This window comes from Dermacentor silvarum, chromosome 4 (genome assembly GCF_013339745.2).
Source record: "Dermacentor silvarum isolate Dsil-2018 chromosome 4, BIME_Dsil_1.4, whole genome shotgun sequence".
Lineage (NCBI taxonomy): Eukaryota > Metazoa > Arthropoda > Arachnida > Ixodida > Ixodidae > Dermacentor > Dermacentor silvarum.
Window position 1 is genome coordinate 198,267,517 of NC_051157.2, and position 12,918 is coordinate 198,280,434.

At 51.8% G+C, this 12,918-nt stretch overlaps 1 protein-coding gene across 1 annotated transcript; it reads left to right on the forward strand.

The window, feature by feature from the left end:
• Nucleotides 1-1,664: 1,664 nt before the first annotated feature.
• Nucleotides 1,665-11,472, forward strand: LOC125945109 (uncharacterized). Its single transcript, XM_049666686.1, has 3 exons — nucleotides 1,665-2,049; nucleotides 2,181-3,243; nucleotides 11,396-11,472. Exons 1-3 carry the CDS (start codon nucleotides 1,897-1,899, stop codon nucleotides 11,470-11,472), a joined length of 1,293 nt encoding a protein of 430 aa, XP_049522643.1. The 5' UTR covers nucleotides 1,665-1,896.
• Nucleotides 11,473-12,918: the final 1,446 nt, after the last annotated feature.

Genomic DNA, 12,918 nt, shown 5'->3' on the forward strand with positions numbered 1-12,918 from the left:
TCAGCGCCAACGGGGAGGGGTAAGTGGGAGCGAAAGAAGGGATAGAGTGGAGTCGCCATGGCTGGGCGAAGCAAAACCGGCAGGCATAGGCGGCACGTATCAGGCCGAGATGGAAGGCCTTGGTGTGCTGCAGAGTCTGCAGGGGTGTTGTGCCAGGCCGGTCAGGCCCGGGGTGGGGTGGGAGGCCGTGAGGCCTTCCCGCTTGTAGAAATGTCCTTAGAGGCGTGCAGAGAGCCCTGACGAGTCAAGGAACTCCACGACGCCTCGAAGTGCAGAAAGGTGGTGTCGGCCGGGGAAGAGGAGATCTTCCTCCTTGCCAGAGGGGAGGCCCAGGCGGCGGAACTCCTGCAGGAGTGGGCCCCGCTGCTGGAGGTACGCCGGGCAGGCCAGCAGGAGATGTTCGATCGTCTCCGGCTCCCCGCAGGAGCTGCAGGCCGGGGACGTCGCTCGTCCCAGTCGGTAGCTGCGTGCTGCCGTCCAGCTGCAGCCGATGCGGAGCCGGAGAAGGAGCGAGGTCTCCCTGCGAGCCAGGCCTCGCTGGGGGAGTGGTCGTGGGGGGCATCCCAGTGCCACCCGTTTGTCTGGGTGGTGGGTCGCCAGGTGTCGCCGCAGCCTCAGTCCAGTGAAGTCGCCCTCCGTCACGGCCCGACTGAGGGGCACAGTGGTGTGGTGGGCGTCCTTCGCCAGGGTGTCGGCTGCCTCGTTGCCCGGGATCCCTACGTGGGCGGGGATCCAGTGCAGGGACACCGGGTGGCCTGCGTCCTGCAGCGCTGTCAGCCGGGTAGACAGCAGTGCGACTCCAAGGCTGGCGCTTTCTGGCCTCTGCAGGCCGAGGAGGGCTGCCTTGGAGTCGCAGAGGATGGCCGCTGGTACCCCAGGAAGCTCCTCGGAGAGTAGGTCGACGGCCAGGTGGAGGCCTGCCACCTCCGCTGCAGTCGAGCTGGCGTGTCTGGGCAGTCGACACTGCCTGCTCTTCTGCAGGGCTGGTGCCGTGCAGGCCGCCGTGGCAGAGCCGGTGTCCGGTACCACCGAACCGTCGACGTACACCAGGAGGTGGTCTCCGAGGGTCTCGTCCAGGAGGCAGGCGGCCGTCTGCTGCAGGGCGCAAGCGGGCGAGCGCCTCTTCGAAATCCCGGGCAGCTGCGTGGCGATGGGGACAGGAGGCCTCTGCGGTGGGGGCAGCTGTACCGCATTCGGCGGTGGGTTGCCAACCACCTCCTCGTAGAGGCGGCACAGCTGACCCATCCTTGAGGAAGGCCGGGACTGGAGGCGACGCAGCAGGCCTCTGCCATCAGGAGCATGGTGGAGGCGGTCGACGTGACTCAGCCCCTGCTGCAGGAAGAGGAGCGACAGGGGCCATGCTCCAGCCTCCGCAAGGGTAGCGGCAATCTGGGAGCTCCGGGGGACGCCCAGGCAGAGTCGGATGGCCGCCCGGTGCTGCAGCTCCAACTTTTCGAGGCGGCGTGGCGGCAGCGCCACCAGCGGGAGGGCGTACCGCAGGCGTGATGTGGCCGCCGCCTCGTAGAGCCGCAGGGCCCACTTCACCGAGCAGCCCTCTCCATGAGCAAGGAGCTGCGACACGGCCTTGCGGACCCTGATGGTCTGGGTCTGCATGGCCCCGACTGCCGGTTATCATCTAGAAAAATATGAAGGACTTAGTTCTTTTCCCTTTCCACTCGCGCTACGTCAGCAGATGGGGCGGACGCATGAGGCGGCGAGCGCGTTTTGCGGTTTTGCCCGTCGCCGCGACACGACGCATCCGCGCGTCCGGATCGCGCTGGTGCGCGTTGATCGCGCGTCTCCAGAAACTCATTCCCCGGCGCGTATGTACAGTCGTACATCTCTTCGCTGTTCAGTCGGACGTGTTTTCCTCGCTGTGAAAAGAATCCCGCCGCGATGCCGTGCAAATGCTGTGTACCTCGATGCCGCGGAAACTACACGGGGGACACGAAGGTGCACGTCTTCAAGTTCCCGAGAGATCAAGCTCTAAGGGACGCTTGGATTCGCGCTGTGCCACGGGAAAACCTCACGGTCACCGAACATTCCAGGGTAAGTTTTTTTTATTTAGGTGTTAGTTAATTGAAAGAATATAAACGTACATGTGTAAGTGGCTCATGAGCCGCATGTTTGTGTGACCTGTAGCCGTCGCTTTGCTGATTGGAGCGTATTTTTTTTTCTAGGTATGTGAACTTCATTTCATGGACGAGGACATTATTCGAGACGCGACGCATACAGATCAAGCAACTGGCCGCGTAATGACAGTGCCGCTATCTCATGTGCGCCTTCGCCCAGACGCTGTACCGTCGAAGTTCCCGAATCATTCGAGCTACTTGTCCAGAAAGACCGCGAGGAGGGAAGATCCTGACTCCAAGCGCGCGCGAATAGAGAATGCAGCCCTTCAGAAAGCCATCGCTGAATCCAACGAGGCATTTATCAGAGCACGCGAGGAGGATAAAGTCAACAGTGTGAGCGAACTTGCCAACCACTTAAGGAGCCAAGGGATGAAGTTCTGGGATGTTATCGAAAGAAATGAAAGGCTTCTTCTCATTCACATTGTCGACGATGAAGCACCGTGGTTGAAATACTCTGTTTGCGTGAAAGGAGATTTGAGCGTGACACTACACGTTATGAAAACGGCCGTAAAAAAGCTCGGTGCAAATCTCTGCGTTCCCGAAATCGCTAACAGTAAAAGGGGTATGGTGGAACTCCTGGAAGGCATCGAGAAGTGGGACTGTGACCTGATGTCCAACTCAGTCGCCGAAATTTGCGAGGCTGTTTGTTTACTGCTTGATCAGCTTTGCACGTCCCAAGCAGAAGATGACGCCAACTGTATTCAATTTCTGAAAGAGCAAGTCACCTTGCACCTATCGAAAAAACAGCGCAGGCGCTACTCTGCTGATTTCATGATGTTTTGCTGTATTGTTTTCACTATATCGCCCCATGCATACGCGTTCATACGTAGCCATGGAAGCATCACCTTGCCGCATCATATGACGATAAGATCAGTGTGCTCGTCTTATGGTATGAGTCCTCAACAAGAGCATCAGAGTGAAACATTCCTCAGCTACATGACAACAAGAATTTCTGACCTGAAAGATGACCAGCGCTTTGTCACAGTTATGGTTGATGAAATACATATAAAACCTTACTTTGACTACAAAGGAGGCAATATTACCGGCGCTGCAATTAATAGAAATGAAGCTGCTAACTGTGCGCTCGTTTTCATGGTGCGCAGCGTTACGTGTAAATTCAAAGAAGTTGCGCACATCGTGCCGGTGCACCGAGTAGAGGCGGAGTTCCTGCAAAAGACGCTTAAAGACGTGATTTGTGGGCTGGAAAAGATTGGGTACCGGGTTATGTGCGTCGTCAGCGACAACAACTCTGTGAACAGAAAAGCGATGTCACTTTTCGAATCACCTCCGTGTAACAGAATTGTGTACCAACATCCATCAGACCCTTCAAGGCCGCTGTTCTTCGTTATAGACCCAGTGCACATTCTAAAATGCATACGAAATAACTGGATCAATCAGAAGAATGACCAAATTTGTTTCTGCTTCCCGGAGATCCAAGGAGACACACCAGAATCAGAGCGAATGCAAACAGCGTCATTTGCAAAAATCAGAGACCTTCACAGCAAAGAGTGTGACCAGCTGTTGAAATATGGCTATGGGCTGTCAAGAAAAGCTCTCTACCCTTCGAGTCTTGAAAGGCAGGACGTAAAGCTTGCTTTACAAATCTTCAATGACTATTTACCAGAGGCGTTACGTGCTCTTGGAGCAAAGCACAACCTATTCTCTTTCGACGCCACGGCTACATTCGTCGAGATCATACTTAAGTGGTGGAAAATTGTAAACGTCAAAACTCCATGGAAGGGAGAAAGGCTTACAGATCACTTCCAACAACCAGTGCTTTCCATTGATAACGATCCAAAAATTGACGTCTTGCACATGTTTCTGAAGTGGCTGGATGAGTGGAAGAACAAAGGTTTTGACAACGGTACTCTGACAAAGGAGACTCACGCTGCTCTCGAACACACCACCTATGCGCTTGTTGAGCTCGCTAGGTACAGCTTCGAAGAGCTTGGAATGTCATATGTCCTTTTTGGGAGGATTCAGACAGACTGCCTTGAAGATCGGTTTGGAAAGTATAGGCAGCTGGCAGGTGCGCAATATCACATCTCCATCAGGCAGATATATGAAGTCGAAAACAAGCTGCGCCTGCAGAGCACCTTGCCTACAGTTTCCCCTGACCAGCACTGGGAATGTGTCCGAAAGCAAGTCGAGGCATTGCTTCCCAGCAGCAACGCTGTTGTTACCAGCCAGGCTCTTACGAAGATGCAGGACGTCGTCCCAGTCCTCGTCTACGTTGCAGGTTATGCAGTATACGGGACCCTTAAAAAGTTGAAGTGCGAGCAATGCAGGGACTCGTTGACCGTGGACAAGAAGATCGCAGTCTCTGCCACAAACGAACATTATGGTCTTGTGAAGCAGCTGGACCGAGGTTTAGTTTATCCATCAATGTTTGCACTTAACGCAGTTGCTCATAGCTACGTTGTAGTAGAGCAGCTCGCTACAGAGCCAGCACTGCTTATGATGCCTGAACAACGCCAGGTGGTAACGAAAATGACGCTACAATTGCTGGCTAGTGAAGAGCAGTCCGACTTCGATACGTGTGAGAATGGCCACACAGTTGAATTAGTGCTTAAACACATCCTGCGGTGCAGCACCAACATTCTGCTAAAGAACTTTTGTAGGAAGCTGAACGACAAACTTCTCGACGCTGCCGATAAATCAAAAAAAAAAAGGAAAGCCACAACTCTCGAGGCCAAATAACTGCATGCATTGCTTCTAATATAAAGCCAGCACAAAAAGAAACTGGGCTTCGTAAATAAATGTTTTGCTGCTACAGTTTTCTGGCGTTCTATTCTTTTTTAAATACATGCATGCTTGTTCTTGCAGAAAAAAATGTTTCCGCGCAATGCACCTGCGAGACAACCTCTCTTGAACAGCGTTCCATATCTTTTTTTTTTTCAATCCGCCCCATCGTGTGACGTCACGCGAAGAGAGCTAAGGCCTTCATATTTTTCTAGAGGGTGTTGGTTCGGCGCGCGGCGACGATTTCATCTCCATTGACGTCATACGGAACCTCACGGCAACGGCGACGACGACGGCGACGCCGACGGCAGAAATCTGCTTTTGAGTGTCCATATAATTGCTATCGCAATAAAACGTTGCGAGGCGAGAAGGTGGGTAAGATTTCCGACGCTGCTCGACGAGTGTCCCATTATGATCTCGTCGAAAACCTCCGAGCCGCCCCCAGAGGCACCGGCAACAGTCACCAACGCCGCGCGCGTTCGGTGCGAACGCGGGCAAAACGCCGACGACGTCGACAATAGTTCTGCACGTTGCTGGTGCTGCTGCATGTCCAAGTTAATACAGCTGATAAAACTACTATCATTACTCCGTAGGTAGCTCTCTACTAATTTGCTATCGCAATTGATGCTTCGCCTTTCGGGTGAAACTGCGACAATTTTTTTATTCTTGGCAATGCCTCAGGACCTCAATAATGTTCTTTATCTGTCTATCTATTGGCAATGCTACACCAACTGGCTTTTATCTTCTACACTAAGCTACAACGTAAACACAATGCACAGAAGTTTACATGAATTAGTAGAAATACCTGACTTGCGGAAACGACACAGTAGCAAAGGAAAGGGCCGTTAGTAAAAAAAGAAAAAAAAACAGAAAAAAAAACGTTTTTTTTTTTTCTCTAACAAGCTCAACGTCCTGCGTGTATCTGCTTGATGTATATAGATGGTATCAACGTTTATAGAGACTTTTTCAGTACGAGTATCTCAGTTGGAAAGATTAGGCCAGTCCAAAACAGGGAGAAAAATCATGGAATGGGTAGGAATCCAATGTGACAGGGGTGCCCCGACTGGCAAGAAGAACATACCGTTGCAACGTTTATAGATACTTTTACCACCTTGCTGTGTTTTTCGATTTCCACGTTGAGTTGTGCGATTCTTTTCCTCAGTTTCCTGTTATGGCGTTGTTGTTTCCAGCGCTTTTTGAGTGAGTTTCGGGCCTCCATTAGGTGGGCTAGGCGGCTATCGATTTGCACGCCTTCTGCCTCGGCATTAACCGTTTGCGTTGCGCTCTGGATCGTGCCGTTGAGCAGGTTTGCCCACGCCTCGATGTCTTCTATGGTTTCCGGGCCGTTGGCTTCTAATTTCTGTCTGTAGTCATGCCAGTCCACGATGTGTTGTTGTCTGAAAAAAGAAAAAAAGTATCTATAAACGTTGGATGGTATGGCATGAATAAGCCAAGAAACTGTGTGCTACCTGGAAATATGAATAAGCTTATGCGCCGCGAGAAATGTTTAACACAACTAAGTAATTAAAATAAGAAGGAATTTAGGAAAAACACGTCGATTAATTGGAATAAGGATTTTTAGTACACGCCCAGCACCATTACTTATGTAATGTGTGGTTCGTATCAAGAAATTGCCGCGCCGTAGCCATGGCAGCCAGGAGGAGGAGGAGGAGACCGCGCTCTTCCTCGCCAGCTCCCTCCCTTCCCGACCCTGGGCTCTCTTCGCGACGCGCTGAGCCAGGGGGAAAAAAAGTTGCAGTGGCTTAGCTCGGTTATGCCAGGATATACGTAGCGTTAGCAAAGGTTCAGCTGATTATTCTTAGCTTTCCTGGTTGTCTAGATTGTCAAGGATTAGCTTGATTGTCATGCTTACTGCTGCTCCAATGACACACACGCGGTATACGTATTATGTGGCACATGTATATTTATTTTTGCTCAACGTCACGTTGCTCTCCGTTCTTCTGCGCTGTTGAGCAGCATTTGCGCTCTCCTTCTCCATGGCTATACCAGACTGGCAAACGCCAGTCAGAAGCGCAGCGGCTCCAGCGCAGTGTCAGACGGCGACTGCACAGCGAGCGCGCGCCGGCGCCAGTGCGTCTACCACGGCTACGACGTCACTCCTCTGGAATGCGCAGACCGGCGGTGGTGGAGTGCGCGAGAGGTGCCGGCTCCGGTGGCTCCGGTGCGCAAGTCGTGTGACATCACTGATCCTTGCGCATGCGCAGCACGGCTCTTGATGTGCCGCGCGAAACGGGCTTGGCTAGGCCAGTGTAGCTAACGCTACAAAAAGCTGGCTGATTGATATCGAGTGGCTAGTCCCCAACGCGTTCGGCGTCGGCAAGGAACAACGTTCTTGGCACTGTGCCAACCTTGGTTATCCTGCCTGCGTTTGTGGCATGCCAGGAACGCTGTCGCTCGTAGGCGCCGACGCGTGCAGCGCTAGTCTCGCCATTGATCGATTGAAAACTTTGTTATTCCACCGAGCTGGGGTGCCCGCCTCTAACCTACACGTAGGTAGGGGGGGGGGGGGCGAAGCAGTCCCCGCGCGTTGAGGATGGTGAGTCTTCACGGTCTCATTGGCCAGACGGATTGCTCGACTCTGGTCTTCAGCCTCGCTCTGGAGCAAGGCCTCCCAGGCTTCTCTACTGTCAATGTTTTCCTTGGCCCCTGGGTAACCAGCACACTCTCATATTACATGGTCTAACGTACCTTTCTCCTTACAAATTTTGCAGAGGGCGTCGTTATAGTCCCTCGTCTGAGTTAAGCAGATCGAATATGGTGATGTATAATTGTTTCCCTGGAGGCGCCGCCAAATGCGAGCGTCCTCCAGAGAGAGAGGCCGATGCGGAGGCGGAAAGATTTTTCTTTCGGCTTTGTAATGATCCTACAATTTTCCTGTACGTGATGATGCTATTTTTGATCCCTGGAACTGGCTGCTCTAGAGTTGCCTGGTGGTAGAGGTATCGGGCGAGCTCGTGAGCGGCTTCGTTACCTGCGACTTCTTCATGGGCCGGAACCCAAACAAAAGTTATGTCCCTACTAGGATGGTTTTTGAGTAGAATTTTGAGGGCCTCTTCCAAGATTCGCCCTTTGATAAAATTTCGGATAGATAATTTGCTATCGCATAATATGACTCCCGCTTTTGTACCCGCACAAGCGAGCGCCACTGCAAACTCCTCGGCTATACAGGCGTCCCTCGTGCACGTGGAGCACGCTATCTGAACGCACCCGTCGTCATCTACGGCTATACAGGCGTCCCTCGTGCACGTGGAGCACGCTATCTGAACGCACCCGTCGTCATCTACCACCGTCGATACCGCAGCCCCGTCTCTGCCGCAAGCGGCGTCCACGTAAGCTACTTTATGCGCCGGCATGTTTTTAAGTTTATTTACTAGAGCTTTAGCCCTGCGAGCTCTCCTTTCTTTGTTGTAGATAGGGTGCATATTTTTAGGTAGGGGGGCAATTCGGAAGCGTTTACGCACGTCCAACGGTATGTCCTTCTTGCCAGTCGGGGCACCCCTGTCACATTGGATTCCTACCCATTCCATGATTTTTCTCCCTGTTTTGGACTGGCCTAATCTTTCCAACTGAGATACTCGTACTGCCTCAGTGAGCTCAACTAGAGTGTTGTGAACCCCCATTTTGAGAATTAAGAAGGTCTGTCGAGGTCGAGTCTGGGAGTTATAGGGCTCTCTTAACGCTCTTCCTAATGATCGCATCTATTTTGTCTTTTTCTTCTTGTTTAAAAACAAGATACGGTGTGGCATGCGCTATTCGACTAGTAATAAAGGCTTGCATGAGCCTGAGGAGGCTGTTCTCTTTGAGGCCCCTGCCTTTGAGTACAACTCTCCTAAAGATCCCCGTGACTTGCGCCGCGTATCCTTCTAACTTTTTGATTGTCGTGAGGTTGTATCCATTTCTCTGGATATACATGCCCAGAATTCTGATTTCCTCCACCTTGGGAACCTCCTTTCCGTTTATAAATACAATGATTGGTCTGATGCTCCCAGCGTGTCCCCTTTGATGTTTTGGCTAAATGATTAATAGCTCCGATTTCTGTGGCGAGCACGACAAGCCTCGGCGGGCCGCATACTCTTCCACCATATTTGCCGCTATCTGTAGTTTAAGTTCGATGGTTGCGTCACTCTCACTGATGACCCAGATGTTGATATCATCCGCGTACATGCTAAATTTTATTGATTTATTCTTATTGAGTTCCGCCGGGAGACCCCTCATCACTATGTTGAATAGGAAGGGTGATAGCACCGACCCTTGAGGAGTCCCCTCGCTCCCAAGTGTGATGGGAGGGGACTTTACATCCAGAAATTTTATATTCGATCGCCTCCCCCTGTGACAGAAAGATTTTGACGTATGTATATGCCCTATGACCCACACCTACCTCTTCGAGGCCTGCCAAGATAGCCTTGTGGCTAACGTTGTCAAATGCCTTAGTGAGGTCGAGGCCTATAGGATCGCCCTGGTGTCAGTTGAGCCATATCGGTCTAGGATATCATGCTTAAGTCTGAGCATGACATCTTGTGTACTGAGCCCCGGCCTGAATCCAACCATTTCATGCGGCCAGAGATCGTTCTCCTCCATGTACCTGGTCAGTCTCGTTTGAACAACATGCTCCATCAATTTTCCTACATACGAGGTGAGGGAAATTGGTCGCATGTTGTTCAATTAAGCCGGGTACACTTTGCCTGGCTTTGGAATAAAGACTACGTCCGCCTGTTTCCATGTCTTTGGGAGTTCTCTTGTATCCCACACCTGGTTCACGTATTTGGTTAGTGCGATGATAGACTCATCGTCTAGATTCCTGAGAGCTGTGTTCTTTATCCCGTCCGGACCCGGGGCCGATCTCTTTCTGAGGTTATTAATCTCTGCTCTAACCTCTATCGAGGTGATGGGGGCATCGAGATCTGGGTTGGGAGGTCCCTCGTAGTCCTTAAACACATCGCTCTCTGTTTTATTGCGATAGCAAATATATGGACACTTCTACCGGATTTCTGCCGTCGCCGTCGCCGTCGCCGTCGCCGTGAGGTTCCCTATAGATAAAATCTTCGCCGCGCGCCGTATGCCCGAGCGGAAGCGTGCGGGGACGCGCGCTATCACGGAGAGCGAACGCACTCCGTGATAGCGCAGCCACGCGCAAGCAAGGAAGCGGGAAGCCAGCGCCGGAGGGAGCGCGCGGGGGGGGGGGGGGGGCACTTCTACGCTGCCAACAACCGCGCTCGTCGCTCGTCCGCACCGTCTCTTATCTCCAGACGGCTCTGACCTTTATGCGCCGTGCATTCGCCGCTCAGTTTCCGTTGAAGCGATAGACCGCACGTACCTTCGCCCGCTGCGGCGTATATACGCTCGCTGCCAGCGTTTTGACAGTCGTTGTCTGCAGTCGTTCAGTGTGATCTATTCCTGTTTGTTTGTGCGCGCTCACACCACGCTTGTTCATTCAGTTAGTAATAGTCGGGCCACATTTTCCAACGCACGCTACACATGCAATGCTGCCCGGATCGGCAGGGCAGCTCTACAGGTGTGTCCCTTCGCACGTGCTGCCCACGGGAAGCGCTTCTCATCAACACCACTGTTTCACACGCGCCTTCTCGTGGTCATCGAGTCTCTCTTCATGTCGGTCTACTTACGCCGCAGCACACCTGCTTACTTAATCAGCTCATGTTTACTACAATTCATATTGCTACCAAAGCCGCTCACCTTACTTCGTATGACATTGCTGTGTTGCTATCGCATTCATTGATTCGCCCTTAGGGCGAAACTGTGACATTTTTCCAAGATATGTCTCTTGGAGCTCGCTAATGAGCTCGTCATCTGTGCCAACGAAGTCATGCCTCGCTTTCACCTGGTGTGTACTAGCCTGCATTTTTTATTTACTAGGGTCGATGAGATGTCTCAGAAGGCTCCAGGTTTTGGAGAGACTCATATTGGCTTGCATCTCATCGCACTTGCTGTACCAATTCTGCTCGTTGAGCTTAATCGCATACGTTTTGATTTCTTTATTGAGTCTGGCTAATTCGCGCCTGATATTCCTGTTCCATCTGTGTGCATTGAGTCTTTTCTACAGGTTACTCTTTCTGCTCCACATGTTCAGCAGTTTGCTGTCTAGCACTGGGGGTGCGCCCTCATCCTCTATAGTTGTAGTCGCTTGTCCTATGTGCGTTTTAAGGAGGTGTGTTCACTCGTCGATATTGTAGATATCGTGCGGCAGTGAGGCCTCCTTTCTTATTTCTCTGAATTTATCCCACTGCGTTAATTTCGGCTGTTTGATGAGGCGAGTCTTGACGCCTTTTCCTAGCGTGAGCGAAATAATAAAGTGGTCGCTGCCTAGATTTTGTCCTGTGCTTCTCCACGTTACTGTTCCCGCCATATGGGTTATCGTGAGGTCGGGTGCAGTGTCCCTAGTTATATTGTTGCCTGTGCGCGTAGGGACGCATGGGTCAGTATGTAGAGTAAGCCCTAGCGTTTGTAGATTCTCCCAAATTCGCCTACCTTTGGCGTCTCTGTAGGTATATCCCCATTCCTCGTGAGCCACGTTGAAGTCTCCCATAATGATGAGCGGTCTCCCAGCTGCGGCTTTAATTGAGTGCTTTGCGGAATAAAGTAATAAAGTAATGAATTTAGTTTTCTTCTGCCTGGGTGTGCTGTACACATTCAGCAGGAATATGCTGTCTCTATTTTTCTTTCCTGTGATAATCTCAACGAGAACAGCCTCTGCCTCGCTTGGGGAGACATCATGGACTATGGTTGCAATGTTTCACTTTACGAAGGTGGTGACTCGGCATTTATCCCCCTTGCCGCTGTCAAAGCTTTGGTAACCCGATAACCTAACAGGGGCCTTACCCGTTTCCTGCAAGACTATGGCTACGGGTGCTTCCTGTTGTAGCTCGAGGTATTGTTGCAGCAACGCTCTCTTCCTTTGGTACCCCCCACAATTCCACTGCCAGAATGTGGAGGCATTTTTCTTATCCGAACGTTTATTCATTTCTATTAAGAATCGCTTCTATTGCCCCGATTATCTCGCACAGCCTAGCTATTGTCGTGCCTAAGGTATCCATCGACGCACTCAGGGCGTCTATCTTGCAAGACTGTTGGTTCAATTGTGTCTGTAATAGCGCAATTGCTCCTCCACTCTGTAGCTGTCCTGTTTTCATAGTTTCGTTCTCCTTGTCCATTTTTGTCAGCCACGTTTCAATTTTCTTTTGCCAGCTCGCCAGTGGGTCGGTCTCCCCCGCCTTGCGTTTGGAAGGGGGTTGTCTCGTAAAATCAACATTCATGACCTCTTCCGCCGGTCAAGATGAAGCTGGCACAGGAGCAGGAGGAGTTATTTGGGTGTTGCATTTTTTGGGAGCCTCTGCGGGGCCCTTCTCTGTTTTTAGTGCGATCAGCTGATTTTGGGTTTCCCTCAGCAATCGTTCTAACCTCATGTTTGCTTTCTTCTGCTCCTCTATTTGTTTCTTAAGTAAGCTAATCTCATCTTTCTCAGCCTGGGAGCCCTTGCTACCAAAGCTTGCCGAGTGGATATTTTCTTCTTTTTTATTTTTCCCCCATGGGTCCTTGGGGTCCCTGGGCGGCAGGCCTGGTCCCCGGCCCTGGTTGGCAGGTACTCGGCCCTGGTCAGCAGGCCCCTTGGCTGGAGTCTGCTGGCCGCCCCCTCCGCACCACGAACTGGACCTCCTTCCGGGTCTCGAACTAGATCTCTCTCTCGACTGCTGCCCCTCCTGGTCACTGGTAGCATCCCTTGCTCTGCCTCGGTTTTCCTCTATAGGTGCTAATTTGGTGGCCTGGGGCTCGCCTTGAGTCGGGCTTGCGCCTGGAGCTTCTCTTGTTCCATCTTCTTCTCGCATAATCTTTTTTTGATGATGTACGGCATGCGATATATCTCCCGGCACTTGTCGCCTAGGAGGTGGGCTTTCTTGCATAGCAAGCATCGAGGCTCGCAGCTGCGATTTGGTTCCGGGTTGGCGGCTCCACATCCCCGACATCTGACGTCGTCGGGGTTCGGGCAAACGTCGGCCCGATGTCCAAGTTT